The sequence below is a fragment of the Orycteropus afer genome, unplaced genomic scaffold (assembly GCF_000298275.1).
Source record: "Orycteropus afer afer isolate SDZICR_OR568_19922 unplaced genomic scaffold, OryAfe1.0 scaffold00027, whole genome shotgun sequence".
NCBI classification, from domain to species: Eukaryota; Metazoa; Chordata; class Mammalia; order Tubulidentata; family Orycteropodidae; genus Orycteropus; species Orycteropus afer.
Window position 1 is genome coordinate 6,102,564 of NW_006921614.1, and position 16,955 is coordinate 6,119,518.

Below are 16,955 nucleotides of genomic sequence, written 5' to 3' on the forward strand. Positions count from 1 at the left end.
CCCTGAGGCTTACTGCTCTTCTGTCCGGGTTCCTGGCTTTTATCCCCTTTCTCCTGCTTTCCCGTCCTGCTGCTTTGGGTGGGCCTGAGTTTCCTTTCCTCACCTAATCCTTTCAGCTGATTGCTCTTGTCTCTGGCTTCCTGGCTTTTAATCTCCTTTGTTCTGCTCTTCCTGCCTGCTGCTTTGGGTGTCCCTGAGTTGTCTCTCCTCACCTGTATCCCTGGGGCTGATTGCTCTTCTGTTCAGGTTCCTGGCTTTTAATCCCCTTTCTCCTGATCTTCTAGCCTGCTGCTTTGGGCATCCCTGAGTTGTCTCTCCTCACCTGTAACCCTGGGGCTGACCTCTCTTCTGTCCGGGTTCAATGGAACCCAGAAATAGACCCATCAACCTATGGTCAGATGATCTTTGACAAAGGGCCAAAATCCATTAAATGGGAAAGAGATACTCTCTTTAATAAATGGTGTTGGTGAGACTGGTTATCCATTTGCAGAAAAATGAAGCAAGATCCATACCTCACACCATAAAAAAAAAAAAAAAAAACTAACTCCAGATGGATCAATGATTTAAATATGCAACTAAAACTATAAAGATCATCAAGGAAAATATAGGTGCAAACTTTGAGGCCCTAATTTGTGACATAAATAGATTATCAAGAATAACCCAAAATGCACAAAGAGTAGAAGATAAACTAGATGACTGGTACCTCCTAAAAATTTAAGTTTTAAGTGCTTCAAAAGACTTCTCCAAAAAAGTAAAATGAGAACCTACAGACTGGAATAATATATTCAGCAATGACATACCTAACAAGGGAGTTATCTCAAAAGTTTATAGAAAACTGCAACACCTTAACATTGAAAAGACAAACAATCCAATAAAAAATGGGCAGAAGACATGAATAGTGACTTCTCCAAAGAAGATATTCAGGCAGCCAACAAACATATGAAGAAGTGTTCATAATCATTAGCCATTAGGGAGATGCAAAGAAAAACAACAATGCGGTACCAGCTCACCCCAGCACTAATAACAAAGTTCAACAACACAGAAAATAAAAAAGGCTGGCAAGGCAGTGGAGAAATCGGGATTCTCATACACTCCTGGTGGGACTGTAAAATGATACAACCACTGTGGAAAACAGTATGGTGATTCCTTAAAAAGTTGGAATTAGAAATACCACTTGATCCAGCAATCCCATTACTTTAACAAATGGTGTTGGTGAGACTAGTTATCCATTTGCAGAAAAATGAAGCAGGTATATATACCAAGGAAGTAAGAGCCAGAACACAGATACATGCATGCCCATATTCATTGCAGCACTATTCACAATAGCAAAGAGATGGAAATAACCTAAGTGTCCATCAACAGAAGAATGGATAACCAAACTATGGTACGTACACACAATGAAATGCTATGCAACCCTAAAGAATAATGTAGAATTTGCAAAACACCACATAACATGAATGAACTTGAAGGACATTGTTGTTATGTGCCATCGAGTCGGACTCAACTCATAGCGACCCCTCCTTGGGTTTCCAAGGCAGTATCACTATGGAAGTAGATTGCCCCATCTTCCTTCAGAGGAGTGGCTCCTGGGTTTGAACTGCCAGCCTTCTGGTTAGCTGTCAAGTGCCTTAGGCACTGTGCTACCAGAGTTCCCTGAAGGACATTATGCTGAGTGAAATAAGTCAATCTTCAAAGGACAAATATTGTATTAGTTCACTATTGTAAAAAGTCAAAGAAAGGTTTATATGTGGAAGGAAACATTCTTTGTTGGTTACCAGAGGTGAGAGAGGAGGGGAGGCACACTGCTAGGTAAGAAGAAACATGTAGTGATTTGGGTGAACAAAGGACAATGTACCAAAAATGAGAGATCAACATGGTGGCACTGAAGAAGAGAAAGAAAATATATTAAAAATAAAGTAACTTGAATAATTCTTTTTTATGGTTAAGCCACTAACTTAATACATAGCCAAGTTCATTTGTTTCATTTCAGTTTTCTCCTCCTTCCTCTTCTTTTTTTTTTTTTTAGAAATTGCTTCATTTTTTAATTTTTATTTCATTTTGTTTTATACTCTGATCAGTTACAAGGTTGTAAAGTCAAATTTATGAAACCAAAATATATTCAGAGGAAAAAGCTTAACTTTCAACCCTCCTTCCTTCTTCCTGGAAAATCATTAATTTTTCTCTTAACTCTACATTCTAAACTATAAAAGAAATATGTGTTTGTATGCATGTATGTATGTATCTGTCTATCTACCTATCTATCTATCCATCATCTCTCTCTCTCTCTCTCCCCTGTTTCTTACATAAAAAGTAGTTAACTACACATTTTGTGCACCTTTTTTTTTCTTTTTTCATCTAACAATAGATCCAAATATTCCTATACAGCAGTGGAAAGTTATCTTCCTCATGCGTTTATATACTTGAATTTTACTTCATTATATCTGGTAGCATAGTGGCTAAGGCACTTGACTGCTAACCCGAAGGGGGGCGGTTCAAATCCACCAGCCACTCCTCGGAAGGAAGATGGGGCAATCTACTTCTGTAGTGATATTGCCTCGGAAACCCAAGGAGGGGTCGCTATGAGTCGGGTCCGACTCGACGGCACATAACAACAACAACATATGGATTATCATACTTCATTCAACCAGTTGCTTAAAGACAGAAATGTAATGAACCATGTTCCAGTCAGAACTGAGACTGACTCTGTTCTTCCAAACATGCAAGCTTACCTGAGTGTAATGTGCACTTGTGTCATCCTGTCTGTATTAAGGATACTTTTGCTTCTCTCACACTTGGTCTTGGAATAAGCAGTAGATTGATTGCTAAGTAGGTAGACAGGAAGCATGACCTTCCTGAGATTATAGTCACAGGTAAGAAAAGCCCTTGCACTACAGGCAGCTAGCCAAGAAGTCTGGTTGGACACACATCTGCCAACACATCCACAAGGATTGTTTATTAAAAAAAGATTGCCTCCAGTCTCCCTCCTCTGCCCACAAACCAGGCATGATAAATGTTGTCTTTCAATGAAGGTCCCTGAGTGGTACAAATGGTTTGTGCTGAGCTACTAACTGGAAGGTTGGCAGTTTGAATCCACCCACAGGAGAAAGGACTGGCAATCTGTTTCTGAGAGGTCACAACCTTGAAAACCCTATGGAGCAGTTATACTCTACATACATGGGTTCACTATGAGTTGGAGTCGACTCAATGGCAAAAGGTATCTTCTAATGTGTCCCAAGCTTGTTTTCAAAGCAATTTTCAATTTGGCTCATTTTCTATAAGCATTAATAAACCAAACAAAACCAAACTCACTGCCGTCGAGTTGATCTTAACTCATAGCAACCCCTCCTTGGGCTTCTGAGGTGGTATCTCTACGGAAGTAGATCGCCCAATCTTCCTTCCGAGGAGAGGATGGTGGGTTTAAACCTCCAGCCTTCTGGTTAGCAGTCAAGTGCCTTAGGCACTATGCCACCAGAGCTCCCATAAGCATTAATAGGTTGGAAATTACACGTTTATCTGTGTTACAGATTTGTATCAACACGATAGAATCCTGATTCTAAAACTACCATTGCACTAGAATCCCAAAATGTTTGATGCGACTTGTCAATTTAATTGTCCTGTATGACGCTTACAAAGCAAAGTCCAATTTGTCAGCATTTTGCATCAAGCATCATCAGCTTTTGGTGCTGATTATGTTCACCATTGCTACAAATTATGTATTGGGAATGAGCTCTGCTTAGTGAAACAAAAGACTTTTCTTTTTTTTTGTATTTAGTTGATTCAGATTGTTGTTAATGAAAAAAGTAAGCTTGCAAGCATTTGAAAACAGTTTGGTTTGATAATGACCATGATGTTTGAACCCTGCTGCAGAGGATGCTGTGTATCTGGATGATGAGAGAGAACGAGAAGAGTATGTCCTGAATGACATAGGAGTTATTTTCCATGGAGACGTCAAGGACATTAAGAACAGAAGCTGGAACTATGGTCAGGTGAGCCATTTAAAATTTGTCATTGTCAAGGGCACTTTTATTTAATATTTTTGTCCCATGAATCACTGCAAGTGCCATATATCGATGTTAGGCAAGTACAATTTCCTGCTTTCTAGGATCTGAGACTCCAAGACAGAGAGCATGGGAGTAGAGACTTTTAAAGACAGCTGCATAATTTATCAACTGAAACCACATGTGTTCAGTTATTACAATGTTATGGAGATCAGCAATTCTGTGGATAACACATCACTGTATTGAAAAATTCTTTGGAATCTCAGTACAGTGAAATCTCATTAGCGCAGACATTGCTATGCTGTCTGGAATGGACTGGTTTTCTTTTCCTTATAAAGAATGGACTTTTGATAATGATGCAAAGGATACTTCAAGATGTGTGTCCAACTCAAAAAAAAAAAAATAATAACATTGGTGTATTAGTGTATACAAATGAAACCCACTGCTATCAAGTCGGTTCTGACTCATAGCAACCCTATATGACAGAGAGAACTTCCCCATAGGACTTCCAAGGCTCTAAATCTTTTGAAGCATACTGCCACATCATTCTCCCACAGAGCAGCTAGTGGGTTCCAAATACTGACTTTTTGGTTAGCAGCCAGGAGCTCTAACCACTAGAGTTCTTTCTTAGTATAGATATAAAAAACAAACAAACAAAAAAACTCTCTGCCATAGAATAGTTTCCAACTCATGGCAACCCCCATTGGGTTTCTGAGGCTGTAAATCTTTATGGATGTAGATCACCCAGTTCTCCTTCCATGGAGCTGCAGGTGGGTTTGAATCGCTGACATTACGGTTAGCAGTCAAGTGCCTTATCCACTATGCCACCAGAGATCCTTACTAGTATATATGGGATACTACTAATTAGAAAGGAATGTTACCCATAAATCAAAGGAGGGGCCCCTGGGCTTTGAATTACAGACATCTTATCAGCTGTACCCTCAAGCTACTATCTGGATATAAAGCAGTAAATGGTCATTCCTCTAAGATATTAAATTATTCAAACTTTCAGTGTGGTATCTTCAATAGTAGAACAAATGAATTATATCACATTTCCATAAATTAATGAATACATGCCATGTGATTCAAAAACTATTTTTCATTCACAACATGAAAGGAGATGAATGTGTCTTTTCTCAGAGTTTTGGCTGAGAAGATTGGAATCAGGTTTTCTTATTCTGTGGATCCAGAGAGAAATTTTACCTGCCCCGAGGACACTTTCTTGCTTTCCTTTTCTTATATTTTGTTTTGTCTTCCATCTGGGAGCTCTCTAAATCCTTTACCTCCAGCTCCAGCCTGACTGTTGGTAGCTCTTTTCTTATCCAACTAGCTTTGAGAACAGCTCCTCACCCTGGCTGTTTTGCATTCTGATGTCCTGCCAAGCTTGTAGACTATATTCTCATGCCCTGTTCTTGAGTCCCTGCCTGGCTACAAGCCCTCTTCTTCCTGAGTGTCCACATAACCTTTACTATTGCCTATTATCTCATTACACAGTAGTCAAGGTAAGCACAGAATTTCATGTGCTTTTTTATGCTTACTTACTAATCTCTAATGAACAATTTCACATTTTCTCACTACATCAAAGATTCTGCTTCTAGGTATGTCTGGCATCTCTCTCTCTCCCCCTGCCACAGTGCCTTCCTCCAGAATCAAGGCTTTTTCAAATTTATAAGCCCTAACAGGGAGCGAGTACCCAGTAAGCAAATGTAATAACACTACAGGTTAGTAAGTAAGCACAAGTATTGGGTAAACGGTCCCTGTTTGATGCCCTTGTCTTGGGTCTTCAATTCCTAGCCTTCAGGTATGATTCTATTTATGGACCTAATGTGACAAAGTATACATGGCCAATAAAAAGGAAAGTTAATAAAGTGAGTAGCAAGCAGAACTGGGAAAGTGTCCCAAGTAGGATGACACTGAGCCAGCATGCCTTGAAACCCACCACTCATCTATCAATTTGTCATACTATGGTGATTTGTGTGTTGATGTGATACTGGAAGCTATGCTACCAGTATTTCAAATTCCACAGGGTCACCAATGGAGAACTTTCAGACTAAGACAGACTTGAAAGAAAAGCTTAGTGATCTGCTTCCAAAGATAGCCAATGAAAACCCTATGGATTACAGAATATTGTCTGAGACTTCAACTCACTTCAGATGTGTCACCAGGAGGCATTGATTTCAGGTAAAGTACATCATTTTTGGTCAGGTGGAGGGACAGGAAAACCCTCCATGAGCTGGACTGACACAATGACAGCAACAGTGGACTTGAGAATACCAAAGATCGTGAAGATGGCACAGGGCAACATTGTGCTCTGTTATATATGGGGTCACCATGAGTCAAAGCAAACTCAACAGCAACTAACAATAATCACCTTTGAGCACAGACACTGTCATATCCAATATCAATTGAAAAGCCAGTTGATTTGGTTCCTCCAGCCAAAATAACAAGTCACGTGAGTTGTCTTCAGTTATATAGTAAACAACAAGCTACTTGACTATTTCTTTAACTCTCTTATTAGTTCTATCATGTCTCATTGACACAGTGGAGCAATGCCGCTTAATAAGAACAAGAGTAATGAGTTATTTATATGCCTGAAGGATTAGTGCAATTACTCTTTACTGCATCCATCATTTCAATTTTGGGTACCCGCAAAATTCGTATCCTAACTTGATTTAATAAATAATTACACAGTAATCACCATTAAGATTATGGTTTCTATCACAAGTATTTGGGTGAGTGATATGCAAGATTCTTGTATTAAGGAAGGGTCCTAATACATTGAGTTACAGTATCAGGACTGGCCATTTTATTACTATATCATTTCTATTCCTTTCTTGGGAGCTCTGGTAGCATAGTGGCTAAAGGCACTTGACTGCTAACCAGAAGGCTGGTGGTTCAAACCCACCAGCCACTCCTCGGAAGGAAGATGGGGCAATCTACTTCCATAGTGATACTGCCTTGGAAACCCAAGGAGGGGTCGCTATGAGTCGGGTCCGACTCGATCACACATAACAACAACAACAACATTCCTTTCTTAGAAAATTCTGGTATTTTCCATGGTAGCATAGTGCCTAAGGCATTTGGCTGCTAACCAGAAGGCTGGCAGTTCAAACCCACCAGCCACTCCTTGGAAGGAAGGTTGGGCAATCTACTTCCATAGTGATACCACCTCGGAAACCCAAGGAGGGGTTGCTATGAGTCGGAGCCGACTCGATGGTACATAACAACAACAACAACAGCAATTTTACCTAAGCAAATTGAACTGACCACCAGGAATGTCTTTGACCATACAATCTAATCTCTATAGCTCTCTCTGCCTTCTCTTTGACCCTGGGGTCCACCCTGTCTCAGAAGAGTAAGAACCTTAGACTGACACTCATTGGATTAGGTCTTGTACTATTCCAAGTACAAGCTAACTACACCTTGAGTATATTATTTTGATACACCTGACAGTCATTTATTTTAAAGATGCCCAAAGACCCATGACTCATGTTACTTTTGAAGTTTCAAGACTTCAATCATAATAAATTCTCCTTTTGCCTTCGACACTGGATATGTTGGAGAGATTGTCTAACTTTAGTTGTACCGCCTTCTGAAGAAGTTCAAGTCACTCCATGTTCTGAGAGTAGATCAACTATCTAGTATTTCTGTTTATATTTGTGATTTGTTTATATGTCTTGTTAACTCGTACTGGAAAAAGAAAAAAATGATAACTTCTTCCTTTCACTTTGATATATCTTACTAAATATTATGAGAGATTACTATCTACAAAATACTCTAATTAGATTATATATACATTTTATTTTTAAGCAGAGAATACCTTGTTTGTAGATCAGATATTAAGTAGCTTTTCCTTCTCTTTTCTCCTGGATAGTTTGAGGATGGAATCCTTGATGCATGCCTATACGTGATGGACAAAGCAAAAATGGACCTGTCTGGTAGAGGAAATCCCATCAAAGTCAGTCGCGTTGGGTCTGCCATGGTAAGCAACAACTATTGATTATCAAAATCTACAACACATGTCATTTGTTTCAGTATAGATGCTAGTTAATTAAGCTGTTAAAATGATGACTAACACTTAATAAACTTTCATTTGTAGGAGTCTGGATTATGACATACTATATAGCTCTAGGAATTTCCTAAGCAGAACGGAATTATTTTCTCAACACTGTATGTATATTTGACTTTTAAAAAATGATGATAGATGGTGATAGATAACATGATGTTACAGACCCATTATTCTTAAGAAACTCTTGTCTTGGGACTGAGGAGTGGCCATGACACAATGTCAGTGACTATAATTAATCAATTGATCAATTGATCAAAAAGAAAAGACACACAAAACCCAACTTTTCATACCACTACTAAGAATAAAGAAATAAGCAACTCTATCTAATCCTAGCTTATATTACAATGATACCTCACCATAGCTTCATAGTTGATAAATGCGTGTTTATACTTCACAGACAGGAGAAAGATGTAGCAGTCTGCTTTCATAAAGATTTACAGCCTTGGAAACCTTATGGGAAAGTTCTGCTCTGTCCTGTAGTGTTGCTATGAGTTGGAATCAACCTACAGCAGTGGGTTTGGATTATACTTTATTTTATTTTTTTATTTTTCACAAAAGTCCCATGAAATAAGTAGGGAAGGCATCACTCATGCCGTTTGACAACTTAGAATACAATAGAATAGGATGAGGTCAGTAATGAAGCCTCAGTAGAACCCAGGTCTGCTGACTTCAAGTCCAGATACATTTTGCTTCCCACACTGTTCTCTGTACAAGATCTTGAAGCATCTTTGGGAGTGCAGAGATCCTACAGTGGAACAGCTTACTGAAAGAGTGATAGCACTTCCATAAGTGGGAAGGTTAAGACTAAAGTGTGGTTGGTGGATTAAACTGACATGTAGACCCCTTGCAGTTCTGGAATGCACCGATTTACATAGCACATAGAGTCAACTCCTGAGTGTATAAAAGTGTATGAAATCCAATTCAGGAGCTCAATATTCCTGGAGAAACCTTAGGCTGGGTGGTATTTCATATCATCAGAAATTGAGAACAAAAATTATTTTATTTAGAATATCTTTAAAGTTTCTAAAAATTTCTCTCAGGAAGAATTTTATCTTCAAGTTTGGTTTGCGTATTCTTTTGAATTAAGTAAAATCAATATTAATATAAGAATATTAGTCTGATGATGATATGAGATGTAATTTCTGATTAGCTTTTAAGAAGAAGAGATTCTTATTTTATGAATAAGAAACCTACTTGTAAATTTAATAAATAAAATAAGGCAAAAACCAACATATACAGACAGTTTTCTGCTATTAGCTTACATAATGAAAAGCAATGAATTCTAAAAAATTCAAGAATTTCTTTATGAGAGCTAGTTATTACAACACATATTAAACTGCAATTGTTTTACAGACAAGCTTTCCCCATTCCCTCTTCTTTGAAGTTACCATGATAGATCTGCCATGAAAAGGGAAGCAATAGCTAGCAGTGGTCAAATATAAATTAATTCCTTTTTAAGCATCCTAAAATGGCCTGCTCAGCAGCCTAAGCTTACTTATTCATTTTGTGTATTTTTACTAATCCAGAAATCACTACCTAGCACAGCCCATGCAAGAGGGAAGCAAATACGAAGCAGTTCACCTAATACTGTCTGCAGTGGCACTTGGCCAAGTGGAAGCTGTTAAATCTTGAATTAAACACACAATCCTAATGCAAATTGCCTTGAAATTTCATTAATCATAAAAAGTCTATGAAGTTCTAATTTTGAAAATGTATAACTCAATTACATGGTTTAGAACTAGAAGATCTATTTGAGGAGCAGTTTGGTTTTGGTTTTGAGCGTGTAGAGTGGGGTACTTTGAATTTTAGAGGCAAAGACCCTGTCCTGGGCAGCTTGAGCAATAACTCTATTTCCACCATTACTACTGTTCTCATATGTAAAATGTTTGGTAGTTTTCAAAACAAAACCCTTTCACATCTATTACCTTCCTCAATCCTTACACCAGCTCTGTGACTTTTTTTCAAATTGATTTATTTATAATGATTTTTAAAAATAAAGCTTAATCCTCAAGACAAAATATGAAAAAAAAAAAAAAAGAAGAAAGAAAGAAAAGAAAAGAACTGTGTTTTCTGATCATTCAGACCATTCCCTTCCTGTTCACAAATCCTAGAAGTCTATCAAGAAATTGGGAACTTAAGCAAAGACGGAAGAAAAAGAAAACCTCAAATTTCCCTCAAATTTCTCAAGTCAAGTGGCTTAGGCACTACGCTACCAGAGAAAGTGTTTTGAAATTGGGAGCCTGTAGCCAGAACTCTGACTCAGAGAACCTTGGCCCTGTGTATTTGCCTCAGGAGATAGCCCAGCCCAGGTAGAACGGACAGTGCCTGCCTGGTTGTTTTGTTAACTTTCTCAAAGACCTTGCCAGCCTGGTTTCTGAGGCTCAAAATTCCTTTCACAGGGTCCAAATAGTGGACAAGAAATTAATCATGACATGCAAATTCTTTGGGAGGGCTAACACATCCACTTCATCTCATCCCAACATGTAAGTGGTGGAAAACAGAACTTTACTGGGAACAAGTGTTGACAGGAAGGCTAAGGATAGAGCTGTGTGACCTGGGCTGGACATGATAAGAGGTAGAGAGAAGTGGGAACAAGAGGCAGGAGCAGATGGCTGGGCCCCAAAGACAAATATGTTTACAGTGGTCACAACTAAGTCTAATACTGATGATTGGCAAGGAGTTTGCAGAGTAGCTGGGTGCATGGTGCTAAAGGAGCGTGGATGATGATTCGAATTGTACAAACTTTCTGTTATTTCTAATAACAGAAATCTAGGTTTTAAGTGAATAATCTCCAGAAACAAACCTTTATTGTTCAACGTATATGGCCTTGAGTAAGTCAGTAAACCATGATTTCTCAATCTTAGTACAATTAACACTTTGGTCTGTATAATTCTCTATTGTGGGGATGTCCTGTGCCCTGTAAGATATTTACTAGCATCTGGCTTCTACAAACAAGATGTCAACAGTAACTTCCTTTCATTACCCAACCCCCCAACTTGTGACAATTAAACAGGTCTGCAGATGTTGTCAAATATCTTTTGGGAGTCAAAATCACCCCCAGTTGATGACTCCAACACTAAATCACTCTGTGGCTCAATTCTCAGTTTGTTTAATGCAAAAATACTATCTTCTGCCTCACCTAGAGGTTCTGCCTTTCAAAATCCACAGTTTCTATTCCTCTACTAAAGGGAGAGCAAAGACATTGTCATATAGAAAGAGTCTTGGCCCTATGTCAAAGATCTTACTTATGTCTGATATTGCCACTAACTGTATGACCTAGGACAAATAGCTTAAACTCTCTAGGTCTTATTTCATCATCTTTGAAAGAAAATTTTGTCTCTGTACTCAAATTTCATCTATTATTCCCACTAAAGCAAGAATAGAAGCTCTGGTAGTGTAGTGCCTAAGGCACTTGACTGCTAACCAGAAGGCTGGTGGTTCTAACCCACCAGCCACTCCTCAGAAGGAAGGCTGGGCAATCTACTTCCATAGTGATGTTGCCTCAGAATCGGGTCCAACTCCATGGCACATAACAACAACAAAGCAAGAATGTCCCTTTATTCTTCAAAACCAAAGCTTCAAACCAGTTTCTGGCTGATACAGCAAAACTGTAATGGACCCAAATTTGGAAAACATGGATGAGCCAAAAGGATAACCAGAATGGGAAAAATTAAGAGTCAACACCCTGCTAGAAATGTAATCTCCTTCTTAGAAAATAAGGACAGTGTGTGTCTTGCATAGAAACCAAATATTTTGACCAAAGAGTCAGATACAACGGTGCCCCCTCAGAGATGATGGAGACTACACTGCTTTGAAAGTTTGTCACTCTTCACAGTACTGGCAATAATTCAGGTTCCTGCACCAGGCTCCTAAAAGGGCTTCAGTCTGTAATTTTTCCCATTCCAGTTATTGTTACATTTCACTCAAATTTTGAAAATTCCTCCGCTCTGTTCTGATTTCTCTCAGTTGGCCCTGATTGAACTGGATTGAACTGACTTGAAGCCCTGTTCAAAACAATGCTCCTTTCTTCTACTTTTTGTTTTCTTTTATATATTCAGTATTTTCTCTAGCACTTTTTTTTTTTTTTTTTTGAGTTGTTGTTTCCTTCCCTTTTCTGTGAAAATAGAAAAAGTTTATGACAATCTGGACAGCCTGGAGCTATTGGCTTTTCCCAGGAGAGAGAACCTCCAAAATCCTGTAATCTCATTGTCTGGGGATTGATCCTGAGATATTATAACCTTACATAAGCAAACTTTGTTTAGACTCTTCTAAACACTGAGAATAGTGCATTCTACCAAAAATACACTGCAGAGTGATTTAAGGGAGAAAAGAAAAAATAAAAGGAAAGTAGAAAAAAAGAAGAAACTTGCCCCAAGTTATTCTTCCTCCTTTAAGATGTAATGCTTGATTGCTGTTTTCTTTCCACCTCATTTCTGATGTGACAGTCCCCACCAGGAAAATGGGCAGGAGATAGGCCAGAAAAATTTACAAAGGTTACTTTGTGTCATCTGAAACTTACTTTTCTCATATAGTATTAACAAAACATTCCATATCTAACCCAAAAATTAAAGAAACTAGTTGTGGATTCTAAGCTCATATTCAGCCCTTCAGAACAGCTGTGTTATGACATGTTGTGACAAGGACAGCATGGTCCTGCAGAAAGAGGTAGCTGGTAACAATAGCTGGGCATTACTGCTGGGTGGTTACCTGTCTGTCCCTGTTTCTGCTTGTGACTTGACTGGATCTGGCAGCAACTTGGGGCGAGGTGCTTCTCCAGGGATGTGTAACTTCTGCTGCAATGGTGAGATCTTTGTAGATGAGCTTACTTAATTCTCTCTGAAACCCCCCATACCTCACCCCTGCATAGATTCTCTCCTCTGGGTGAAGACTTAGATCTCTGTTCAAATGTACAGAGTACCAGCCTGTATGATCCACAAGACTCTCCAGAGGTCTTCTAGGGTAAAGAAGTGGAGTTCCTCTTGAAAGTAACATCATGCAATCAAAGACACACAGTAAATAAATGACTGAGCTGGAACTTAATACTATCCTCACTTTCAGCTCATATACCTTGAAGGTCAAAAGTAGCACATTATTATCAATAACACAATTACTATATCAAATTAACTAGCTGCTCCTAGAAAAGAACAAGGTCCCAAGAGAATGAGGCTCAGAACAGGTGAATTTTGAATAGGCCAAGAAGTTAAGAAAGGTATAAATTAGAGGATTATTAATAGCCAGAGGCAGTGGGTCTCTGGAGAAGGAGTTTCCAAAGATTAGGTAGCAAATGTGGTACAATGATGGTGGTATTAATGGTGATGATGGGGTGAAGGTGGTTTTGGTGGTGATGGTGAGGATGGTACTGGCTGTGGTGCTGCTGATGGTGAGGGTAATAGTGATGGTGGTAATGGTTGGTTGTGGGGGTAGTAGAGGTGGTCATAATTGTGATAGTGATGATCTTAATGGTAGTTGTGGTGCTGATGGCAGTGATGGTGCTGATGCTAGTAAAGCATTCGATATTAACTCATTAATTCAACAAGTATGTATTGAGAATCCACCAGTATAGGCACTGGGGTATAATTGTGAGTAAAACATACTTCTTCCTTTCCTTTTTTTTTTAGTCAAACATCATTATATTTATGTGGGTTTTTTTTTTTTATATATAGTTTTTTTTTTTTTTTTTTAATTGTGATTTGGGTGAAAATTTACAGAGCAAATTCATTTTCCTTAAAGCAGTTCACATACACTTTGTCTCAAGACATTGACTACAATTTACCACAATGCAACAGCTCCCCTCCCACTTCCTCTAGATAGTTACCTCTTCCCTGTGTCCATCCCTCCATGCACTCCTGCCCCCTGAGCTGTCTCCCTGTGCATAAATGGCCCTTCTTTCTCCCATGATTTTTCTTTCCAAGGAGTGTATCTACCTTAAGTAAATGTTCAATTCCTATGCTTGTCGTTTGTTTGGCTGGAAGCCACAGGTGTAAGTTCAATTCCAGACCTGAAGGACAGCTAAGGGCCATAGTTTCAGTGGTTCCATCAGGCTCTATCAGACCAGCAAACCTGGCCCCCCCTTTTTTTTCCAAATGATTTTGAGTTTTGTTCCACATTGTTCTCTCTCTATCCAGGATCTCCTACACAGATCCCCCTCCAAGTAGTTCTTCTGGTCTCACAGTTGTATAGGCTGTGGATTACATGGTGTACCAGTCGCTAGGACAAATTGTTTCCATGAATCTTTGATTTTCTTCATTCTTCTTTGCTCTGGACCAGGAGAGACACATCGTTACATCTAGATACATACTTCTTGGTTTCATAGAACTTATAGTCTAGTAGAGAAACAGAGTAGTAAATTAAAAAATTAGCACATTACGGTAAATTCTCTGATGGGAATAAGCATAGAGTTGTATGGGAGCTCTGGTGGCGTGGTGTCTAAGGCATTTGACTACTCACCACAAGGCTGTTGGTTCAAACCCACTAGTCACTCCTCAGAAGGAAGCTTGGGCAATCTACTTCCATAGTGATACTGCCTCGGAAACCCAAGGAGGTATTGCTAGGAGTAGGTTCTGACTTGAAAGACAGTGGGTTTTGTTTTTCGTGCTGTGTTTTGTTTTTTTTTTTTTTTCGGTTGTATGGGAGAGGAAATCTCTCAAGCTTAGCTTAAAATTATCTCAGGACTACACACTGATCTAACAAGTATTGGGTGACTGGACCAAGGGATAGAAGGATGACAGGACTATAGCAGTAATAAACAATGTTTTTATTCACAGAAACCTTTTTCCCAGGGTGGAAGAATAGGGTAACTTGCTCCTCTGGGGGTTGGTTTGTTTTACAAACCACTGACTTTTTTCTATGGTGTCTCAACATTTACAATTATTTGCTTTCATGGCATTTTGGCTCTGTTATAATTGAAAAACAAAAACAAAACAAGGTCACATTTATGGGAAAATTTGAAAGGTAGGGGAAGAAAAAAATGTCAATATAGTTATATTTTATAATTCCAGTACTTTATAATATTACTAGCCTGGAATTTGCAGCTTCCCATCAGGTATACACATTTATTTTTAACACCGGTCTTTTGCAAATATCGAACCGCAATGCCATTGTTAATCCCATTAATACGCTGTTCTGACTGTGCCTCTTGGGAACTACCTCAACACTGAACTTTTTTTAACCAATCAATGTTCGAAATACTCTTACTATTATAAAAATAATCCTGAACTCCAGCTAGTAAATCAAACTGAACACAAGTAGAGGCAGGTCCTAGAGGTCCTAGATTTCTGTACAAGATGAATGACTGCACACCTCTGTGACAAATCAGGCTACAGGGCTCTGGTCCCCAAGCACCTACGATCCCATAGATAAACAGAACATAAAGTTATTTTTCACTTTATCCACCTTTCCTCTACTTCTCCTTGTTCTAGAATTTAGAAAATTACATTTTAAAACTTATGTGGGTTAGAAACACTACCCCTCATTCATCCCAAATGAACCTCAAAGTCTGAAATAAATGCATAGTCTCCTTCCTGATAATACAAATCAATCACACCACAGTTCCCTAACAATTGTATTCAAAATACACATACATATGTTTTTAAAACCACTATCTCCTTTGGTTTCTAAAGCAGCAAAAATTCCTTTTCTTAGCTTGAACTACCATGGAAAAATTTGAGGACTCAAGTGCTGAATGATCATCATTTCCAACCTTTTTCTCACCAAAGAACCTCTTCACATTTCATCATATGGATGTTATTTTTTGACAAATTTCATCTATCAAAAAAGCATGACTATTTAGTAATAATTTATCTTCCCATTCTTGCATCAAAGACTTATGCAATTGCCAATCAGAGACTGGTCAGCACCAGACAAGCAGTGTCACTAAAGTGAATATGATTCTTTTTTTTTTTTTCTTTCAATAATATTTTATTGTGTTTTTTGGTGAAGGTTTTCACCACCATTCAGTTTCCCATTAATAATTTCTACACAAGTTGTTCAGTGACATTGGTTACATTCTTCACAATTTGTGAAAATTCTCATTATTTTCATTCTGGTTGTTCTATTTCAGTGCCATCTTTTTGAGCATAAAGATGTAATTTCCATTTGGTGTTTTGGAAGAGTGAAAATAACTCACATGTCTGCATTACTAACTTTGCAGACTCCTAGAGGTCAAGGTTCCCGGGCTGATGACCACTGCCAGATGTGGGCTCCATCATTGATTCTAGTCCCCAACCAGAGGCTCTGGGCTTTCAATCTAATCAGATTTTTTTTGTTTCAAATCTTATTTTATTTCTCCACAATCCATTCCCTGGAATAGAAGAAATGGCATTCCTCATTTTACAAAGGCAGAAAAAGCCAGAGGACTCTGATGTTCTTTTTTTTTTTTAATTTTTTAATTTTTATTTATTTTTTTAATTTATTGTGATTTGGGTGAAGATTTACAGAGCAAATTCACTTTCCATACATCAGTTCACAATACTTTGTCTCATGTCATTGACCACAGTTTACCACAATGCAACAGCTCCCCTCCACTTCCTCCCCACAGTTACCTCTTCCCAGTGACCATCCCGCCATACTCTCCTGTGCCCTGAGCTGTCTCCCTGTGCATAAGCAGCCCTTCTTTCTCCCATGATTGTTCTCTTCAGGGCATGTGTCTACTTGAGGTAAATGTTTAACTCACATGCCTGTACATTGTTTGGCTGGCAAGCACAGGTGTGGGTTCAATTCCAGACCTGAAGGGCAGCTAGGGGCCATAGTCTCAGTGGTTCCAGCGGGCTCTATTGGACCAGCAAACCTGGTCCTCACCTTCTTTTTTTTTTTTTGCCTCCAAATGATTTTGAGTTTTGTTCCACATTGTTCTCCCTCTCTATACAGGATCTCCTACATCCCTTCCAAGT

At 38.7% G+C, this 16,955-nt stretch overlaps 1 protein-coding gene across 1 annotated transcript in view; it reads left to right on the forward strand.

Moving 5' to 3' along the window:
- Nucleotides 1-16,955, forward strand: part of F13A1 (coagulation factor XIII A chain) — a 275,410-nt gene that overhangs the window by 109,247 nt on the left and 149,208 nt on the right. Inside the window, exons 4-5 of the mRNA XM_007935344.2 lie at nucleotides 3,868-3,986; nucleotides 7,873-7,980. Of these exons, the coding sequence (XP_007933535.1) occupies nucleotides 3,868-3,986; nucleotides 7,873-7,980 (227 nt within the window). The remainder of the gene's footprint in view (nucleotides 1-3,867; nucleotides 3,987-7,872; nucleotides 7,981-16,955) is intronic.